This window comes from Homarus americanus, unplaced genomic scaffold (assembly GCF_018991925.1).
Source record: "Homarus americanus isolate GMGI-L3 unplaced genomic scaffold, GMGI_Hamer_2.0 scaffold18203, whole genome shotgun sequence".
In the NCBI taxonomy this organism is placed as follows: domain Eukaryota; kingdom Metazoa; phylum Arthropoda; class Malacostraca; order Decapoda; family Nephropidae; genus Homarus; species Homarus americanus.
The window spans coordinates 104,628-123,105 of NW_024748946.1; the positions used below are offsets into that span (position 1 = coordinate 104,628).

Genomic DNA, 18,478 nt, shown 5'->3' on the forward strand with positions numbered 1-18,478 from the left:
ACACCGCGTCAAGTCCCTCATCACACCATCTGTGAGGGAACTACTACATCACGTGAGGTCCCTCCTAACACCATCTGGGAGGGAGTTACTGCACTACGTGTTTGCTGTTGAACACCTACATTAATCTGTATGTTCACTGTATGTTCCTTTACCTTTCTCTAATGAAGGCTTTTGTTAAACCACCAATGTATGTAATAAGTCATTTATGTCCAATGTATATTTTCAGCCTTCGGGCTGCAGAACTTTTTTAATAAATCGTTAATTATTTTTATTATTGTTACACACACACACTACTGGTACTTTGCTGTCACTCGGAATCAAGTATGACGATCATCCAGCTATAATAAAATGACATGAGTTATTAAGGATGTCACCTTCGTTGGTGAGTTCTGAGGTGACTCAAGTGGCCGATACAGGACCGGCAGTGTCGTTCACAGATATTGCACATGTGTAGGGCTACATCTGGTGCGGGAGGGGCGGCGGCAACGTATTTCCGGCGTTGGCTTTCGTTTGCCTCGGTTTGCAGTCAGGCTAACTCGAAAGTATTGACACCTTCTTGGATGGTGTTCTGCCAAGCACATCTGATCCGATGTTGAATTTTTTCATCGATATCCGCGGTGGTGGACAGGTGAGAGCCGGCACACACACACACACATGGTCTTCCTCCCTAAATGCCACACAACGTAAACACCTAGAAAAAGTGCAAAAGAGGGCATGCAAGATTATTCTCTCCCCTTCCTACTCCACATATCAAGAAGCGCTCAACACACTGACCCTCTCGACTCTCGCTGACCATCACCACGAACTCATCTGCAAATTTGGTAAGAAGCTTCTGCACCATTCTCGACACCGGCTCCTACTACCACCTGAGATCCCTAGCCCGAGAATTGCTGTTCGACACCACAACCGCATCCAGCCCATACGTGCACGAACTGATCGCTATAAGAACAGCCCAGTCCCAACCATTGTAAAAATTATCAATAACTTGTAATAAACCAGTGTATTCACTCCCAGTAAATACTACTTCTTGCACTGTCACTATGTTGAAATGCACTGTAGTTTGAGCTTTTCCCCATCTAGTTATTATATATCTTATTTGTATCACTTATGTTACTTGTATATTATTTGTAATTCGTAACCCATTCCCCAAATATGTAACTGTATATTTTCAGCCTTCTGGCTGCCAGGCTCTTTCAATAAACCGTTAATTATTATTATTATTATTATTGCACACACCAAGTGCACGCTAGGGTGCCACCTAGGGTACACTCAGGTGCAACGCACTCACGCTGAGGTGCCACGTGCTGTTGTACTATTCCAGATGATACTAAATGTTACATAATACTTCCATGGCTCATCTATGTTAATATTGTTATTATTATCCACTCTGTATCTGTGTTTTTCTGGCTAAATAAACTGTTTCAATTCAATTCAATTTTTGTCCAATGTATATTTTCAGCCATCGGACTGCTGAACTTTCTCAATAAACTGTTAATAATAATTATTATTATTTATTATTATTATCCTTACCTATAAAGTGTAACCCCTTTAAAGAGAACACTGTGCAGGACACTATACTCTCCCCACACCTGCTGAGTGAAGGAACAGGTGTGCTTGCTCTCTCTCGTCATTAACAGCATACAGTCAGGTAGAAATATTACTCTGGGCGATACACTCTGGAAAAGATGATAACTTGTGGAAAATGAGGAATAAATATGGCAAGTGTGACGTTGCCATGAGGGTGCGTGTTTTACAGAATGCACGGATTCTCTCGTCTTTCCCTTCAGTTGACTACGTGTACTCACCTGGGTAACAGCCGTGCATACCTGCTCATCTCATCACTCTTCCACAGGTATGTAAATGTAAATTAAGTGTAAATAGAGTACTTTAGGTAAAGTGTTAGCTTACAAAAGAACATAATAACATAAGAATGGAGGAAACTGCAGCGGGCATATTGGCTCATACTAAGCAGCCTGTGTACACCTAGCCCCCTATCGCTCATATATCCGTCCACCTTATGGTCGAAGATATCCAGCGTGTTCGAGTTAAAGATGATATTTGGTAACTTGTTCCACTCATCCACTACTCTATTTCCAAACCAATGTTTACCTATCCCGCGCCTGAATCTAAACCATTGTTACGAGTTCGCTCCTGGATGGATAGTTTGAGTACCTTTGTTATATCACCTTTGTTTAGCCCTGACTTCCGTTTATACACATTGATCAGGTCGCCCCTCACTCTACGTCTCTAGAGGGAGTACAGGTTAAGATGCTTTAACCTGTCTCTGTACTTGTATGTATGTTTCTTTTACTAATGACAACACAACATACTACTGAATACTGCTTGATACACTTGTTCTTTTTTTTCCTTTTTATATTTATTTATTTATTAAATTATTATTATTATTATTATTATTATTATTATTGTTATTATTATTATTATTATTATTATTATTATTATTATTATTGTTATTATTATTATTATTATTATTATTATTATTATTATTATTATTATTATCCCCCCCCCCCCGGCTAGGCTTAAAAAATTTAGCTTTAGATTAAATTAGTGTTAGACCAGGTTAACGTCATGGTACGTATACTTCAGCTGTTCAATGGCATTATTATTATTATTATTATTACAGGACCGCTGCTGTGTCCATTGCTGCACAACCTGTGTCTTGACTGCTGTAAGAGAACTCCTGCTGTCTCCTCTCACTTCCGGTGCTGTTAACGCTGGCAAATAATGCATGTAATTATTTATTATATATTTATTATTATTATTATTATTATTATTTTTATTATTATTATTATTATTATTATTATTATTATTATTATTATTATTATTATTAATCTCTCTCTCTCTCTCTCTCTCTCTCTCTCTCTCTCTCTCTCTCTCATACAGTTGTTCCTAAAAGTGTCCTGTGTGGTAGTACCAGTTCTAGTACTCGTAATCGTCCACCAGAACATCAGGAGTAGTTCAACGATGTTCCATGTTACTGAGAACAACGATGGATTCAAGGAAGAACTGGTGAGTGACTGTATTGAGTGACTGTTGAGTGACTGTGTTGAGTAGTTGCATTGAGTGTCTTCTCTGAGTGACTGTTCTAAGAAGCTATTATGAGTGACTGTGATAAGTGACTGTATTGAGTGACTGTTGAGTGACTGTGTTGAGTAGTTGCATTGAGTGTCTTCTCTGAGTGACTGTTCTAAGAAGCTATTATGAGTGACTGTGATAAGTGACTGTATTGAGTGACTGTTGAGTGACTGTGTTGAGTAGTTGCATTGAGTGTCTTCTCTTAGTGACTGTTCTAAGAAGCTATTATGAGTGACTGTGATAAGTGACTGTATTGAGTGACTGTTGAGTGACTGTGTTGAGTAGTTGCATTGAGTGTCTTCTCTGAGTGACTGTTCTAAGAAGCTATTATGAGTGACTGTGATAAGTGACTGTATTGAGTGACTGTTGAGTGACTGTATGACTGTCTTTTTATTATGCTCCCACTACAAAAAGCAGAGGATTATATTGACTAGATTTATAACTTTTTGTCTTGTATTCATTTGTCTGTCCGTTTCTTTTTCCACCCATCCATCCATCCATCCACCCATCCATCCATCCACCCATCCATCCATCCGTCCATCCATCCACCCATCCATCCACCCATCCATCCACCCATCCATCCATCCATCCATCCATCCATCCATCCATCCATCCATCCATCCATCCATCCATCCATCCACCCATCCATCCATCCATCCATCCACCCATCCATCCATCCATCCATGCCTTTAAGATTATACCCTTAGTTATCCAGCATAAACTTATCTAATTATTTCAAGATTTATGCAATTACTCAACCCAACCCGACCCAACCCAACTTGCAACCTAACCTAACCTAAGCTAACATAACTTAACCTAACCTAAGCTAACCTAACCAAATCTAATCTACCTTCCACAGAAAAAGGTTATGGAAGCAACTCAGAGGAACCGAATTATGATTAACAAGATGCACTGTGCAGCAAAACAGGTGCTGCCCTCTGGTGGATTCTGTATTGACAAGAATAAATTATTGGTCGGTGGGAACTATCTCTGGAGTGCTAAGGTAACGTGAAGAGAGAGAGGGGGGGGGGGTGGGTAGTAACGTGAAGAGAGAGGGGGGGTAGGTAGTAACGTGAAGAGAGAGGGGGGGGTAGGTATGTCTGATTGCTTTCGAAAGTGTGTCGACGATCATGTAAACCTACTGAGTGTGTGTGTGTGTGTGTGTGTGTGTATATAAGAACATAAGAACATAAGAATGGAGGAAACTGCAGCGGGCCTATTGGCCCATACTGGGCAGTCCCGTTTACACCCAACCCCTATTGCTCATATGAGCATCCAACCTATTTTTGAAGCAATTCAGCGTATTCGAGTTAATGATGATATTTGGTAACTTGTTCCACTCATCCACTACTCTGTTTCCAAACCAGTGTTTACCTATTTCACGCCTAAATCTAAATTTGTCTAATTTAAAACCATTGTTACGAGTTCGCTCCTGGTTGGATAGTTTGAGTACCTTTGTAATGTCCCCTTTGTTTAGCCCTGTCTTCCACTTATACACCTCTATCAGGTCGCCCCTCGCTCTACGTCTCTCGAGGGAGTGCAAATTAAGATGCTTTAACCTGTCTCTATACTCAAGGTTCCTAATGCCCGGGATTAGTCTTGTCATTCTCCTCTGAATTCTTTCCAAGGATTCTATATCCATTCTGTAATACGGTGACCAGAACTGAACTGCGTAATCCAGGTGTGGTCTCACAAGAGCAAGATACAGTTTTAGGATGACCTCGCTAGTCTTGTAACTAACACTCCTTTGTATGAACCCATACATACTACATGTGTGCTTTTATAGTTATGTGCGGGACTGGAGGACATCTTTAGTTGGTCTACAGTTGGGGATCTTGGCGCTGGTCTAGGACACTACGGGCAATGTTTCCTGCGTCTGGCGAAACCATTAGTGATCTCCGCTAACATGTCTGAAATCAAGCTCATGAATCAGACGTTTTACAAGAAGATGTCTGAAAGTAGACTACTAGGGACCCCTCAGGTGATCAAATCTTGGCAAGGTAAGGCCCAGGTGTGTAGTGTAGTGTAGGTAAGGTCCAGGTGTGTAGTGTAGGTAAGGTCCAGGTGTGTAGTGTAGTGTAGGTAACGCCCAGGTGTGTAATGTAGTGTAGGTAAGGTTCAGGTGTGTAGTGTAGGTAAGGTCCAGGTGTGTAGTGTAGTGTAGGTGACGTTCCAGAACGTCTGACCAGCTCCTGTGACGTTCCAGAACGCGCCCTTATTCCCGCCACTGTTTAATGCCCAGCGCGGGTTATCAGGTTCCAGTGTGACTATTTGCCTCTCACGCCATACACTCGGCCACAGGGAAGCTTCCTGAACATAATTACCTTCTTTTGTTTGTTTCATTTTCATTGTTTGTCTATTTTAGCATGTTGTATCAAAGTAATATTGATAAAAGTTGCGTAGTTGTATTGTAGGGTAGTATTACTGTAAAACAATGTTATGATTGTGTTATAAATGTATTTATTTGTGGAATTATTATTATTTTATGCATTACTTGCCCTACCAAACACAAAGACAGCCAGACAGACTGGCGACCGACTGGTGAGTGTTGTCAAGCACTTTTTTATGAAAAATTATGCAAATAAAAGATTCTAAATGAATTATTTACAGCAAGTAAGTATTTATATCAGTAAACACATACATTATTGGCCACATGGACACAAAGGCGAGCTAAAAATAGCTGCTAAATGCCGAGGGACCACAAGCATCCCCCCCCCTCCCTCTGTGTGGTCAGGGAAGTTTCTAGAGGGTCGATATATAGTTTCCTTTCTTATTTTTTTATTGTTTTATCGTTTTAAAAGGTTAAAAAATATTTTTGAAAAATTTGATTTTTCTCGATTTAACCCCGGGTGGGGGGTAGTGGCACCAGCACCCTCACCCGGGGCTTAAGGGTCCACGTCTGAACTGATCGTTCACTCACACCAATAAATCATGATATTTCCTTTACAGGTGTCCTGCCCTTATGCACACTAATAAGTGATGCTATCTCCTCCTTTGTTAAATCTTTCCTCTAGCGGGTGGGCAAAGTGCGGCCCGCGGGCCACATTTGGCCCGCTAAATTATTTCTGTGGCCCGCCACTGCATTTGGCAATCAGAAAAAAAATTCTTATTAATTACAGAAAGGACAATTTTGGAAGTTGGGTGGACATAGCAGCAATACTGGCTCGTCGCTGTTAACCTGTGGCAGGCGAAGTGTGCCACCATTCATGAAGTGGCCCTCCATCAAAAATAATTGCCCACCCCTGCTCTAGCCCATTGTGGTAAAAAAAGCAAAGAAACAGTGGGCGATGTGGCAATAAATAGAGGCAATGTCCTGGGGCGGGGGGGCAGTAAAACTCATAAAGCTTCGTTCACAAAATGTACACGAGCAACTGGTGAACGTTTTGATGGTTGCCTTGCCTTTGAGCCTCCCTTCGTTACCAGACGTACATTGCCTGCCTCGATCCCAGCTGCGTGGCGTGGCCCTGAGGGTGTGAGACACTTACAGCACACACCGTTTACTGTCGGCCACCTCACGCATAATGCAATAGCGAGGAGTGTAGGTGTAGGTAAGATCCAGGTGTGTAGTGTAGGTGTTGTTAAGGTTCAGGTGTGTAGTGTAGGTAAGGCCCAGGTGTATTGTAGGTGGAGGTAAGGCCCAGGTGTATTGTAGGTGGAGGTAAGATCCAGGTGTATAGTGTAGGTGTAGGTAAGGTTCAGGTGTGTAGTGTAGGTAAGGCCCAGGTGTATTGTAGGTGGAGATAAGGCCCAGGTGTATTGTAGGTGGAGGTAAGGCCCAGGTGTATTGTAGGTGGAGGTAAGATCCAGGTGTATAGTGTAGGTGTAGGTAAGGTTCAGGTGTGTAGGTGTTGGGAAGATCCAGGTAACTACGTATTGGTCAAAAGTTTCAAATGGTAAAGTATTAAAATGTTTCAAGTTTCAGATCATGAGATATAAAAAAAAAAACATTGGAATTACATGTACAGTACAGTTCCCTTCACTGTTTCCATTCACATGGGTTCGTTATATAAGCATTCCACAAATCATTATCTTTGAGATATTTATTTCAATATTGTTTTAATTTCATTTCATGGTTTGTTTACTTTTGCGAGTTTCCTTCTGTCGAATATAATCAAACATAGCGACCCCCTAACAATCACCAGACGACCCCCTGACGACCCCCTAACAACCCCTGACGACCCCTAACAACCCCTGAACCCCCTGACGACGCCTGACGACCCCCTGCCCCTAACAACCCCCTGACGACCCCTAACAACCCCCTGACGGACCCCTGACCCCCTAACAACCACCAGACGACCCCCTGTAAACGCACTAATGAAGATGGCTGTACCCCCACACCTAACAATTATCACACCTGTGTTAGGATGGGATGGTGCTTCAAACATAGACGAATTATCAGCTGGGAACATCGGTGTGGTGGATTTAATGATTCCGGTTGACCTGGGACGAAAATTCGACTGGATCATGAGTTTAGAGGTGGGCGAACACATCCCCAAGGCTGGCGAAAAGAACTTTATCGACAACCTGGTGAAACATGCTTGTGTAGGTGAGTAAGGAGTTCTTATATGCCTCATCACTCATGCTTGATAGGGAGATTAGTACATGAGGATATTATTCAGTATGTTATAGTCGAGTTAGGAGGTTGGTACTGATAAACAGGCGGATACATACGACGTGGTAATCCTAAGGCCGGGTAACTGTGTGTTTGTGTGTGAGAGAGAGAGGAGTTTCCATCACTTTTCCTGGTTGAAACAGAGAGAGAGAGAGAGAGAGTGAAGCGAGTTGCCTGAGTGTGTTTTTTCCTTCTAGTGACGTGTTAACACAGTTTTCCCCTCCAGGTGTGGTGTTGTCGTGGGCGGTGCCGGGTCAGGGAGGTCACTCCCACGTCAACTGCCGCACCAACGACTACGTCAAAGACCAGATGGCCAAACGAGGTCTGGAATCGGATCAAGAGACCGAATATAAGCTCAGAGGTCCGGTAGAGTTAGATTACTTCAAAAATACTCTAATGGTGTTTAGGTTTGTGAAGAGGAAATGTTGAGGTCATCTGCCTCTTATATCCTGGAGGACGAGGTCATTGGTCTCCTTGTGTCTCCATGGCAGCTGTTGATACACTTGTTCTTAAGTGATCATTTTCAACCTATGTTATTCTGCTTTGTGATTATTGTTCTTATAAATAACCATTATGAGTTTTAAAACTATATTAGTATGTCGATTTACTTTTAGTGTGATGTAAAATTGTACCTCTAACTTACCGAAACCAGTGTGTGTGTGTGTGTTTGTGTGTTTCCTAATAAATATTGCAGTCAATCATAATGTATTTTATCTTAGTACATCTCAATAATTAAATATACTCAAGTATTACCAATAAAACCATAAATGTTTAATATACCAAATAGATAAATTTAACAAAACAGACAAGACTTCCGATAACCAATAACACCAAACAGCCCTATCAACCAGTTCCCTTGAGTATAGTGCCACGGTGCCACATGAACGACGGAGGCACTGTAGAAGGGTAACACCACACCTGGAGGAGACTGTATCATAAACTAATTATATATGTTTGAGTAATGAAGATGTTAAAAATTAATTGAAGTAAGGAATTCATTATTGACAAACTGAACACAAGATTAAAAAAATAAATAAAAATATTCCAATAAAGTGTTTCTCTGTCAGTCTGGTAAAGGTGTCAGTCAGAGTGAATAGTGGATGTACATACGTGGCATAAGGAGAATGGACACATTTTCGAGAATCAACGGAGACAACAACAAAATTAGAGTTACAAATGGAGGTTATAAGAGAAATTTGATGTTTTTTCTTATATCTGAAGATTACCAGATCTTCAACTTTTGTTTCATATATAAGTATTTTAATATTATAAGCCCCAGCAGCCTGACACACCTTTATAATCTGTAATTTAGTTAACAAGAGTGTTTACGATGATATATTGAACAGTCCCTCTAACTCCTCTCATCTCTCATCCTGGTGTGTTATTGGTCATCACAAACAAGCACAACGATCATTACCCAACCCAAGGAATTGTTTCTAAGCTCCGCCCATCCCTGACGTCATGTTCAAGGATTCACGAACCACCAAAGATTCGAATCCTCCATGAACGAAACTCTGAATCAGGAGACATAGATCTGTGAATCCAGTGTCAGAATTCTTATTTAGGTCATCCAATACGTATATATTTGTCTTGGTAAACACAACTCAGAGTGTTATTGTCTTGTTAGTGATCCACAAGTTGTGATATTTCTTCTCTGACGTAAATTATTGTCGTTTATAAATGATGTTTCAGTTGGAGATGCTTCAGTTTATTGTGAGTGAGTGAGTGAGTGAGTCGCCTCTAAGGTTCAGAATGAGAGCAGCGTAGGTGGGTATGGTGGCGCCGGCTCACTCCTATACTGACCACCTGCCGGGCTGGACCTCCTCACTGCCTGGGCCTATTGACTGTCTGTCGCAGCTAAGTACACCTGATGGTGCCTCTTGAAGTGATTGTGTGGTGCTGGAGAAGTGAATGTGGTACTGCTGGGGAAGTGATTGCGGTGGTGCTGGGGAAGTGATTGGTGGTGGTGCTGGGGAAGTGATTGCGGTGGTGCTGGGGAAGTGATTGTGGTGGTGGTGGGGAAGTGATTGTGGTGATGCTGGGGAAGTGATTTGTGGTGGTGGTGGGGAAGTGATTGTGGTGATGCTGGGGAAGTGATTTGTGGTGGTGGTGAGGAAGTGATTGTGGTGATGCTGGGGAAGTGATTTGTGGTGGTGCTGAGGAAGTGATTGTGGTGGTGCTGGGGAAGTGATTTGTGGTGGTGGTGGGGAAGTGATTGTGGTGATGCTGGGGAAGTGATTTGTGGTGAAAAATAAAAATAAACTAGCACCAATATATTTTACTTGACTATTTATTAATTTATACAGGTAACTTAGGTTTAATTTATGAATTCAACAGGTGTGCGGGCGACTGAGTAATGTGGAGTGGCAAGCTGGCGGACCTCCACGTGTCGTAATCGTGGTGAACTCTTCTGTAAAGGTTTGTGTGTACAGTATATTGGAGCTGTAGTTAATGATGTATATGAAGGAGGTAATGTGTATAGCTATAAGTAAACACGGGATTTGTATTACTAGTTTATATCAGACATTTGGTATTGTTTTGTGGGTTAATTATATTACAGCAAGTGTGTATAATTTCTGGACTAACAAGATTTATATAGTTTATAGACAGTGTGATACTAGTTAATTTATATAAGTTTATAGATGCTAGGTAATTTGTTTATCTACAGTAGACGACATAAAGCTGTAGATACATAATATAAACAGTTTATATAAGTGCTAACACTGGTTCATATTTCAGCACAGCGGTTTTGGTGGCACAGGACCCGATGTGGATGACAGAGGCGTCGGGTTCGATTCCCGGACTGACAAACTACTTAGACGTGTTGCACAGGACGAGGAACGGAGAGGAGGATTCTCAAGGGTTCGTAAATTAAAGATGTTTTACCCGAAATATTTCCGCCATTGTTACAAGTAGAGGAAGACTTCAGTGGAGGCCAGTGGCGTGTAGGGTCCTCTATTCTTCATATTTGTCTATGGCCATTTTGAGTCTCAGTGCTGTTCGTAATTGCACATCTTGGGCTGCTAGATCGTCCCATCGGTCTACCAGCCTCTGTGTCAAGTATTGCCTGACAACTTGGCGAGCTTATAGTTAGGTCTCTGTGTTGTGGTGCGTGACATCACCAACTGATGGCCAGGGTCAGGTTTACCATCCTTCTGAAGATTGTGAAGGGCTGAGATCCGCTTAATGTCATGCCTAAAGTTATGAGTCTTAAGACCAGATAATAATAAGAGATATTTGGCCGGACTCATCTTAGTCACTGTGTTGCACCTGATCTTAGAGCCTCAGTGGCCACCTTTAGGGCTCCTCTGTATACAACATTACCCTGTGCCCGGTATTTCTTCCTTGGCTGTTTTCTTGTAGGTTTTCTTGGAGTAGTTATTCGTCCACCAGGTCTTAATCCTTCTTCCTTGTTCTGCCGGGTTTGTACACCTCTGCTGTTATCTCGAGTACTACCACAAAGCGGGAGTTTGGGGGTGTTGAGTGTTGTAAAGTTTGGGGTGTGCTCGAGGTTTGGGTGCACGAGTGTTTGGGGGGTGCATGAGTGTTTAATAAATAATAATAATAATAATAATTGACGGTTTATTGAAAGTTCTCAGCCCGAAGGCTGAAAATATACATTGACATAAATGACTTATTACGTACATTGGTGGTTTAACAAAAGCCTTCATTAGAGAAAGGTAAAAGAACATACAGTGAACATACAGATTAATGTAGGTGTTGAACAGCAAAACGTAGTGTAGTAACTCCTCCCAGATGGTGTTAGGAGGGACCTCACGTGGTGTAGTAGTTCCCACAGATGGTGTTATGAGGGCCTCACGTGGTGTGTAATTCCCCACAGATGGTGTTATGAGGGCCTCACGTGGTGTAGTAATTCCTCACAGATGGTGTTATGAGGGCCTCACGGTAGTAATTCTCCCAGATGGTGTTAGAGGGACCTCACGTGGTGTAGTAGTTCCCTCACAGATGGTGTTATGAGGGCCTCACGTGGTGTAGTAATTCTCACAGATGGTGTTATGAGGGCCTCACGGTGTAGTAATTCTCACAGATGGTGTTATGAGGGCTCATGGTGTAGTAACTCTTCGCATATGGTGTTATGAGGCCTGACGTGGTGTACTCACATGTAGTATTCCCTCACAGATGATGTTATATGTGTGAGGTGTGGCTCCCAGGCCTATCGTAGACGAATTAACACATCGCTGGTTATCACTGGCCGTTATCACTGGGTACCTGGGACCACCTGTGAAGGTTAACATGGGTCGACTGTTACGGTGCACGAGTGTTTGGGGTGTGCACGAGTGTTTGGGGGGTGCACGAGTGTTTGGGGGATGTGCACGAGTGTTTGGGGGGTATGCACGAGTGTTTGGGGGTGTGCACGAGTGTTTGGGGGTGCACGAGTGTTTGGGGCGTGCAGAGTGTTTGGGGATGTGCACGAGTGTTTGGGGGTGTGCACGAGCAGTTTGAGCGGTGCACGAGTGTTTGGGGGTGTGCGCGAGTGTTTGAGGGATGTATTGTACACGAGTGTTTGGCGGTGTGAACGAGTGTTTGGGAGGTGTCACGAGAGATTGGGGATGTACACGAGTGTTTGGAGGCGTGCACGAGAGTTTGGGAGGCGCACGAGTGTTTGGGAGGCGTAATGAGTGTTTGGGAGGCGTGCACGAGTGTTTGGGGGGTGTGCACGAGTGTTTGGTGGTGTCTGGGGAGGTTTGGTGTCTGGGGAGTGTCTGGTGGTGTCTGGGAGTGTCTGGGGAGGTGTTAGGTGGTGTCTGGGGAGTGTCTGGAGAGTGTTGGTGGTGTCTGGGGAGGTTGGTGGTGTCTGGGGAGGTTAGGTGGTGTCTGGGGAGTGTTAGGTGGTGTCTGGGGAGGTTTGGTGGTGTCTGGGGAGTGTTGGTGGTGTCTGGGGAGGTTTTGGTGGTGTCTGGGAGGTTTGGTGGTGTCTGGGGAGTGTTAGGTGGTGTCTGGGGAGTGTTTGTGTGTCTGGGGAGTGTTAGGTGGTGTCTGGGGAGTGTCTGGGAGTGTTGGTGGTGTCTGGGAGGTTAGGTGGTGTCTGGGGGAGTGTTGGTGGTGTCTGGGGAGTGGTAGCTGGTGTCTGGGGAGTGTTAGGTGGTGTCTGGGGAGTGTTAGGTGGTGTCTGGGGAGTGTCTGGTGGTGTCTGGGGAGTGTCTGGGGAGTGTTGATGGTGTCTGGGGAGTGTTAGGTGGTGTCTGGGGAGTGTTAGGTGGTGTCTGGGGAGTGTTAGGTGGTGTTTCATTAGAGAAAGGTAAAGGAAACATACAGTGAACATACAGATTAATGTAGGGAACAGCAAAAACTGTAGTGTAGTAACTCCCTCCCAGATGGTGTTAGAGGGACTCACGTGGTAGTAGTCCCTCACAGATGGTGTTATGAGGCTCTACGTGGTAGTAATCCTCCCAGATGGTGTTAGGAGGGACCTCACGTGGTGTAGTAGTTCCTCACAGATGGTGTTATGAGGGGCCTCACGGTGTAGTAATTCCCTCACAGATGGTGTTATGAGGGCCTCACGTGGTGTAGTAATTCTTCACAGATGGTGTTATGAGGGCCTCACGTGGTGTAGTAACTTCACAGATGGTGTTATGAGGGCCTCACGTGGTGTAGCAATCACAGATGGTGTTATGAGGGCCTCACGGTGTAGTAACCCTTCACATATGGTGTTATGAGGGCCTGACGTGGTAGTACCCTCACAGATGATGGCACGTGGTATTCCTCACAGATGGTGTTATGAGGGTCACGGTGTAGTAACTCCTTCACATATGGTGTTATGAGGGCCTGACGTGGTGTAGTAATTCCTCACAGATGATGTTATGAGGGCCATGGTAGAATTTCACAGATGATGTTATATGTGTGAGGTGTGGTCCCAGGCCTTTATCGGAGACGAATTAACACATGCTGGTTATCACTGGCCGTTATCACTGGGTACCTGGGACCTCACTGTGTGAAGGTTAACATGGGTACGACTGTTACGGTGTGCACGAGTGTTTGGGGGTGCACGAGTGTTTGGGGTGCACGAGTGTTTGGGGGGTGCACGTGTTTGGGGGCGCACGAGTGTTTGGGGGTGCACGAGTGTTTGGGGCAGAGTGTTTGCGCACGAGTGTTTGGGGGCGTGCACGAGTGTTTGGGGCAGTTGGGGCGTGCACGAGTGTTTGGGATGCAGGTTTGGGGTGCGCACGTGTTTGCAAAGAGGTTTGGGGGTGTGACAGTGTTTGAGGATGTATGTAACGAGTGTTGCGGTGTGTGAACGAGTGTTTGGGAGGTGTGCACGAGATTGGGGATGTACACGAGTGTTTGGGAGGCGTGCACGAGTGTTTGGGAGGCGTGCACGAGTGTTTGGCGGTGCGCACGAGTGTTTGCGGGTGCGCACGAGTGTTTGCGGGTGCGCACGAGCAGTTAGAGCGCACGAGTGTTTGGGGGTGCGCAACGATGTTTGTGGTGTCGGGGAGGTTTGGTGGTGTCTGGGGAGGTCTGGTGGTGTCTGGGAGGTCTGGTGGTGTCTGGGGAGTGTTTAGTGGTGTCTGGGGAGTGTCTGGAGAGTGGTGTCTGGGGAGGTTGGTGGTGTCTGGGGAGTGTTAGGTGGTGTCTGGGAGTGTTTGTAGTGTTTGGGAGTAAGGTGGTGTCTGGGGAGTGTTTGGTGGTGTCTGGGGAGTGTTAGGTGTCTGGGGAGTGTTAGGTAGGGAGGGTTAGGTGGTCTCTGGGGAGTGTTAGGTGGTGTCTCGGGAGTGTCTGGTGGTGTCTGGGGAGTGTTAGTGGTGTCTGGGAGGTCGGAGTGTTAGGTGGTGTCTGGGGAGTGTTATGGTGTCTGGGGAGTGTTGGTGGTGTCTGGGGAGTGTTAGGTGGTGTCTGGGGAGTGTTTGGTGGTGTCTGGGGAGTGTTAGGTGGTGTCTGGGGAGTGTTTGTGGTGTCTGGGGAGGTTAGGTGGCGGGGAGGTCTGAGAGTGTTGGTGGTGTCTGGGGAGTGTTAGGTGGTGTCTGGGGAGTGTTAGGTGTCTGGGGGAGTGTTAGGTGGTGTCTGGGGAGTGTTAGGTGGTGTCTGGGGAGTGTTTGGTGGTGTCTGGGGAGTGTTAGGTGGTGTCTGGGGAGTGTCTGGAGAGTGTTGGTGGTGTCTGGGGAGTGTTAGGTGGTGTCTGGGGAGTGTTAGGTGGTGTCTGGGGAGTGTTAGGTGGTGTCTGGGGAGTGTTAGCTGGTGTCTGGGGAGTGTTAGGTGGTGTCTGGGGGAGTTAGGTGGTGTCTGGGAGTGTCTGTGGTGTCTGGGGAGTGTTGGTGGTGTCTGGGAGTGTTAGGTGTGTCTGGGAGTGTTTGTGGTGTCTGGGGGAGTGTTTGGTGGTGTCTGGGAGTGTTTGTGGTGTCTGGGGAGTGTTTGGTGTCTGGGAGTGTTGGTGGTGTCTGGGGATGTTGGTGGTGTCTGGGGAGTGTTGGTGGTGTCTGGGAGGTTAGGTGGTGTCTGGGGAGGTTTGTGGTGTCTGGGGAGTGTTTGTGGTGTCTGGGGAGGTTTGGTGGTGTCTGGGGAGTGTTAGGGTGGTGTCTGGGGAGTGTTAGGTGTCTGGGGAGTGTTAGGTGGTGTCTGGGGAGTGTTAGTGGTGTCTGGGAGTGTTAGGTGGTGTCTGGGAGTGTTAGGTGGTGTCTGGGAGTGTTAGCTGGTGTCTGGGGAGTGTTGTGGTGTCTGGGAATGTTAGGTGGTGTCTTGGGGAGGTCTGTGGTGTCTGGGGAGTGTTCAGGTGTCTGGGGAGTGTCTGGGGAGTGTTGATGGTGTCTGGGGAGGTTAGGTGGTGTCTGGGGAGTGTTAGGTGGTGTCTGGGGAGTGTTTGGTGGTGTCTGGGGAGTGTTTGTGGTGTCTGGGGAGTGTTAGGTGTCTGGGGAGTGTTTGGTGGTGTCTAGAGGTTAGGTGGTGTCTGGGGAGTGTTAGGTGGTGTCTGGGGAGTGTTAGGTGGTGTCTGGGGAGGTTAGGTGGTGTCTGGGGAGTTGGTCTCTTCACTGGTTCTCCCTGACGCTTGGATATGGTCCCTGTACATATATATTGATGTTTAATAAGTTAACAATTATTGGTGTTACAGGTATATAGACAATGCAGGTGCGGTATACAGCTAAGCATACATTCATACAGTATACAAGTAAATCACTGTAGATGCGCTTATACACTATACATAGACACTGTAGGTATATAATTTATTTACCAAGACAGTGAGGATATATAAACAGTAGGTTAGGATGTTTCACTAGTGATAGCTAACATGAAGGTCACAGTTTGTATCCAGTACACAGTTCCGGATGACAGAACACAGAAACGACAGATGGAAGATATACAGAGGAACTGGACTGTGTGACCATTATAGTGAACATTAGTTAATAGTAGGACCAGGGAGGTTGAAAGGTGAGCACATGGTTACAATAGTGTATGTGATGATGTGGGTGAAGGAACAACAAGGTGGTGACGTGAGGGTGAAGAATGTGATAGTGAACAGTGAACAGGAGAGTATGAGGCGGTGACAGTGTTCATTAAGGGGGTAAAGGCATCAGGTCAACTGGTATCGACAACTTGGAGAATGAGAAGTGAAAGATTTATAAGAATTGTTATAAAAGAGAGAAGAGGAATGGCCAAGGAGGTGGAGGGAAGAGTCAGGGAGCATCACTATAAGACTTGTGTGGTGTAGCGTTAACGGAGAGTTGTTAGTGGCTTATGAGGCTTTGTTGTGGAGGTAGTTCAATACTTTTAGTCCAGTAGTGAATAATAAATGATAGGAAAAAGACATATTAATTCTTGCAACTCTACAGGATACATAAGAAATACTAATATGTTTGTCTAATTATTCATTTGACAGGCACAAACAGAAGTTACCTGCCCAAGGAGGATGAAAACAGCAGCCAGGTGTCCAGATGATGAACCAACACCAAGTTAGTCAAGAGGCAAACACAAGAAAACTGAAAAACGTTGAACTGCCTTACATGAGTCAGCGTTACCCGACATGACAAGTTGTATTGTGATGAAGTAAGTGTTGCTTTGATACGCCACACAAAAATTAAGCAAATTATAACAGTGTAAAGTGGAGTGAGGAAGGACTTATTAGGAGGTGTAGGAGGAGGAAGGACTTGTTGTGAGGTGTAGGAGTGAGGGAAGGACTTGTTGTGAGTGGTGAGTGAGGGAAGGACTTGTTGTGAGGTGTAGGAGTGAGGGAAGACTTGTTGTGAGGTGTAGGAGTGAGGGAAGGACTTGTTGTGAGGTGTAGGAGGAGGAAGGACTGTTGTGAGGGTGTGGGAGGAGGAAAGGACTTGTTGTGAGGTGTAGAGTGAGGGAAGGACTTGTTGTGAGGTGTAGGAGGGAGGGAAGGACTTGTTGTGAGGTGTAGGAGTGAGGAAAGGACTTGTTGTGTGGTGGAGTGAGGAAGGACTTGTTGTGAGGTGTAGAGTGAGGAAGGACTTGTTGTGAGGTGTAGGAGTGAGGGAAGGACTTGTTGTGAGGTGTAGGAGTGAGGAAGGACTTGTTGTGAGGTGTAGGAGTGAGGGAAGGACTTGTTGTGAGTTAGGATGGAGGGAAGGACTTGTTGTGAGGTGTAGATGGAGGGAAGGACTTGTTGTGAGGTGTAGGGTGAGGGAAGGACTTGTGATGTGTAGGAGGAGGGAAGGACTTGTTGTGAGGTGTAGAGTGAGGGAAGGACTTGAGGTGTAGGAGTGAGGGAAGGATTCAGAGAGGTGAGAGGAGGAAAGGACTTGTTGTGAGGTGTAGGAGTGAGGAAAGGACTTGTTGTGAGGTAGAGGAGGAAAGGACTTTGTTGTGAGGTGTGGAGGAAGGACTTGTTGTGAGGTGTAGGTGGAGGGAAGGACTTGTTGTGAGGTGTAGGTGTGAGGGAAGGACTTGTTGTGAGGTGTAGGAGTGAGGGAAGGACTTGTTGTGAGGATGGAGGAAGGACGTGTTGTGAGGTGTAGATGAGGGAAGGACTTGTGTGAGGTGTAGGAGTGAGGGAAGGACTTGTTGTGAGGTGTAGTAGTGAGGAAGGACTTGTTGTGAGGTGTAGGATGAGGGAAGATTGTTGTGAGGTGGAGTGAGGGAGGACTTGTTGTGAGGTGTAGGAGTGAGGGAAGGCTGTTGTGAGGTGTAGGAGTGAGGGAAGGACGTGTTGTGAGGTGAGGAGTGAGGGAAGGATTGTTGTGAGGTGTAGGAGTGAGGGAAGGACTGTTGTGGAGGTGTAGGAGTGAGGGAAGGACGTGTTGTGAGGTGTAGGAGGAGGGAAGGACTTGTTGTGAGGGAAGGACTTGTTGTGAGGTGTAGGAGTGAGGGAGGACTTGTTGGAGGGTGTAGGAGTGAGGAAGGACTTGTTGTGAGGTGTAGGAGTGAGGGAAGGACTTGTTGGAGGTGGTGGAGTGGAGGGAAGGACTTGTTGTGAGGTGTAGGAGGAGGGAAGGACGTGTTGTAGGTGTAGGGAGTGAGGGAGGACTTGTTGTGAGGTGTAGGAGTGAGGGAAGGACTTAAGCAGAGGTGTAGGAGGAGGAAGGACTTGTTGTGAGGTGTGTAGGGATGGAGGAAGGACTTGTTAGAGGTGTAGGAGGAGGGAAGGACTTGTTGTGAGGTGTAGGAGTGAGGGAAGGACTTGTTGTGAGGTGTAGGAGGAGGGAAGGACTTGTTGTGAGGTGTAGGAGAGGGAAGGACTTGTTGTGAGGTGTAGGAGGAGGGAAGGACTTGTTGTGAGGTAGGAGTGAGGGAAGGACGTTGTGAGGTGTGGGAGGAGGGAAGGATGCTAGAGGTGTAGGAGTGAGGGAAGGACTTGTT

General features: G+C 45.6%; 1 protein-coding gene and 1 long non-coding RNA gene across 4 annotated transcripts in view; both read left to right on the forward strand.

Annotated features, from left to right (window-relative positions):
* The window catches only part of LOC121853239 (serine/arginine repetitive matrix protein 1-like), a 40,105-nt gene extending 31,699 nt beyond the window's left edge, over positions 1-8,406 (forward strand). For 2 of the 3 annotated variants that reach the window (XM_042347248.1, XM_042347250.1), the window contains 6 exons: positions 2,642-2,748; positions 2,902-3,027; positions 3,953-4,096; positions 4,880-5,093; positions 7,457-7,639; positions 7,932-8,406. In XM_042347248.1, the coding sequence (XP_042203182.1) occupies positions 2,743-2,748; positions 2,902-3,027; positions 3,953-4,096; positions 4,880-5,093; positions 7,457-7,639; positions 7,932-8,134 (876 nt within the window). In that variant the 5' untranslated portion in view covers positions 2,642-2,742 and the 3' untranslated portion in view covers positions 8,135-8,406. Of the gene's footprint in view, positions 1-1,546; positions 1,853-2,641; positions 2,749-2,901; positions 3,028-3,952; positions 4,097-4,879; positions 5,094-7,456; positions 7,640-7,931 lie in introns of those variants that run through there. The other variant, XM_042347249.1, reaches the window with a different exon arrangement.
* Positions 8,407-9,957: 1,551 nt separating this feature from the next.
* Positions 9,958-16,621, forward strand: LOC121853251. Its single transcript, XR_006086289.1, has 3 exons — positions 9,958-10,123; positions 10,445-10,567; positions 16,536-16,621. It is a non-coding gene; the product is annotated as an uncharacterized LOC121853251 (long non-coding RNA).
* The last annotated feature ends 1,857 nt before the right edge of the window (positions 16,622-18,478 follow it).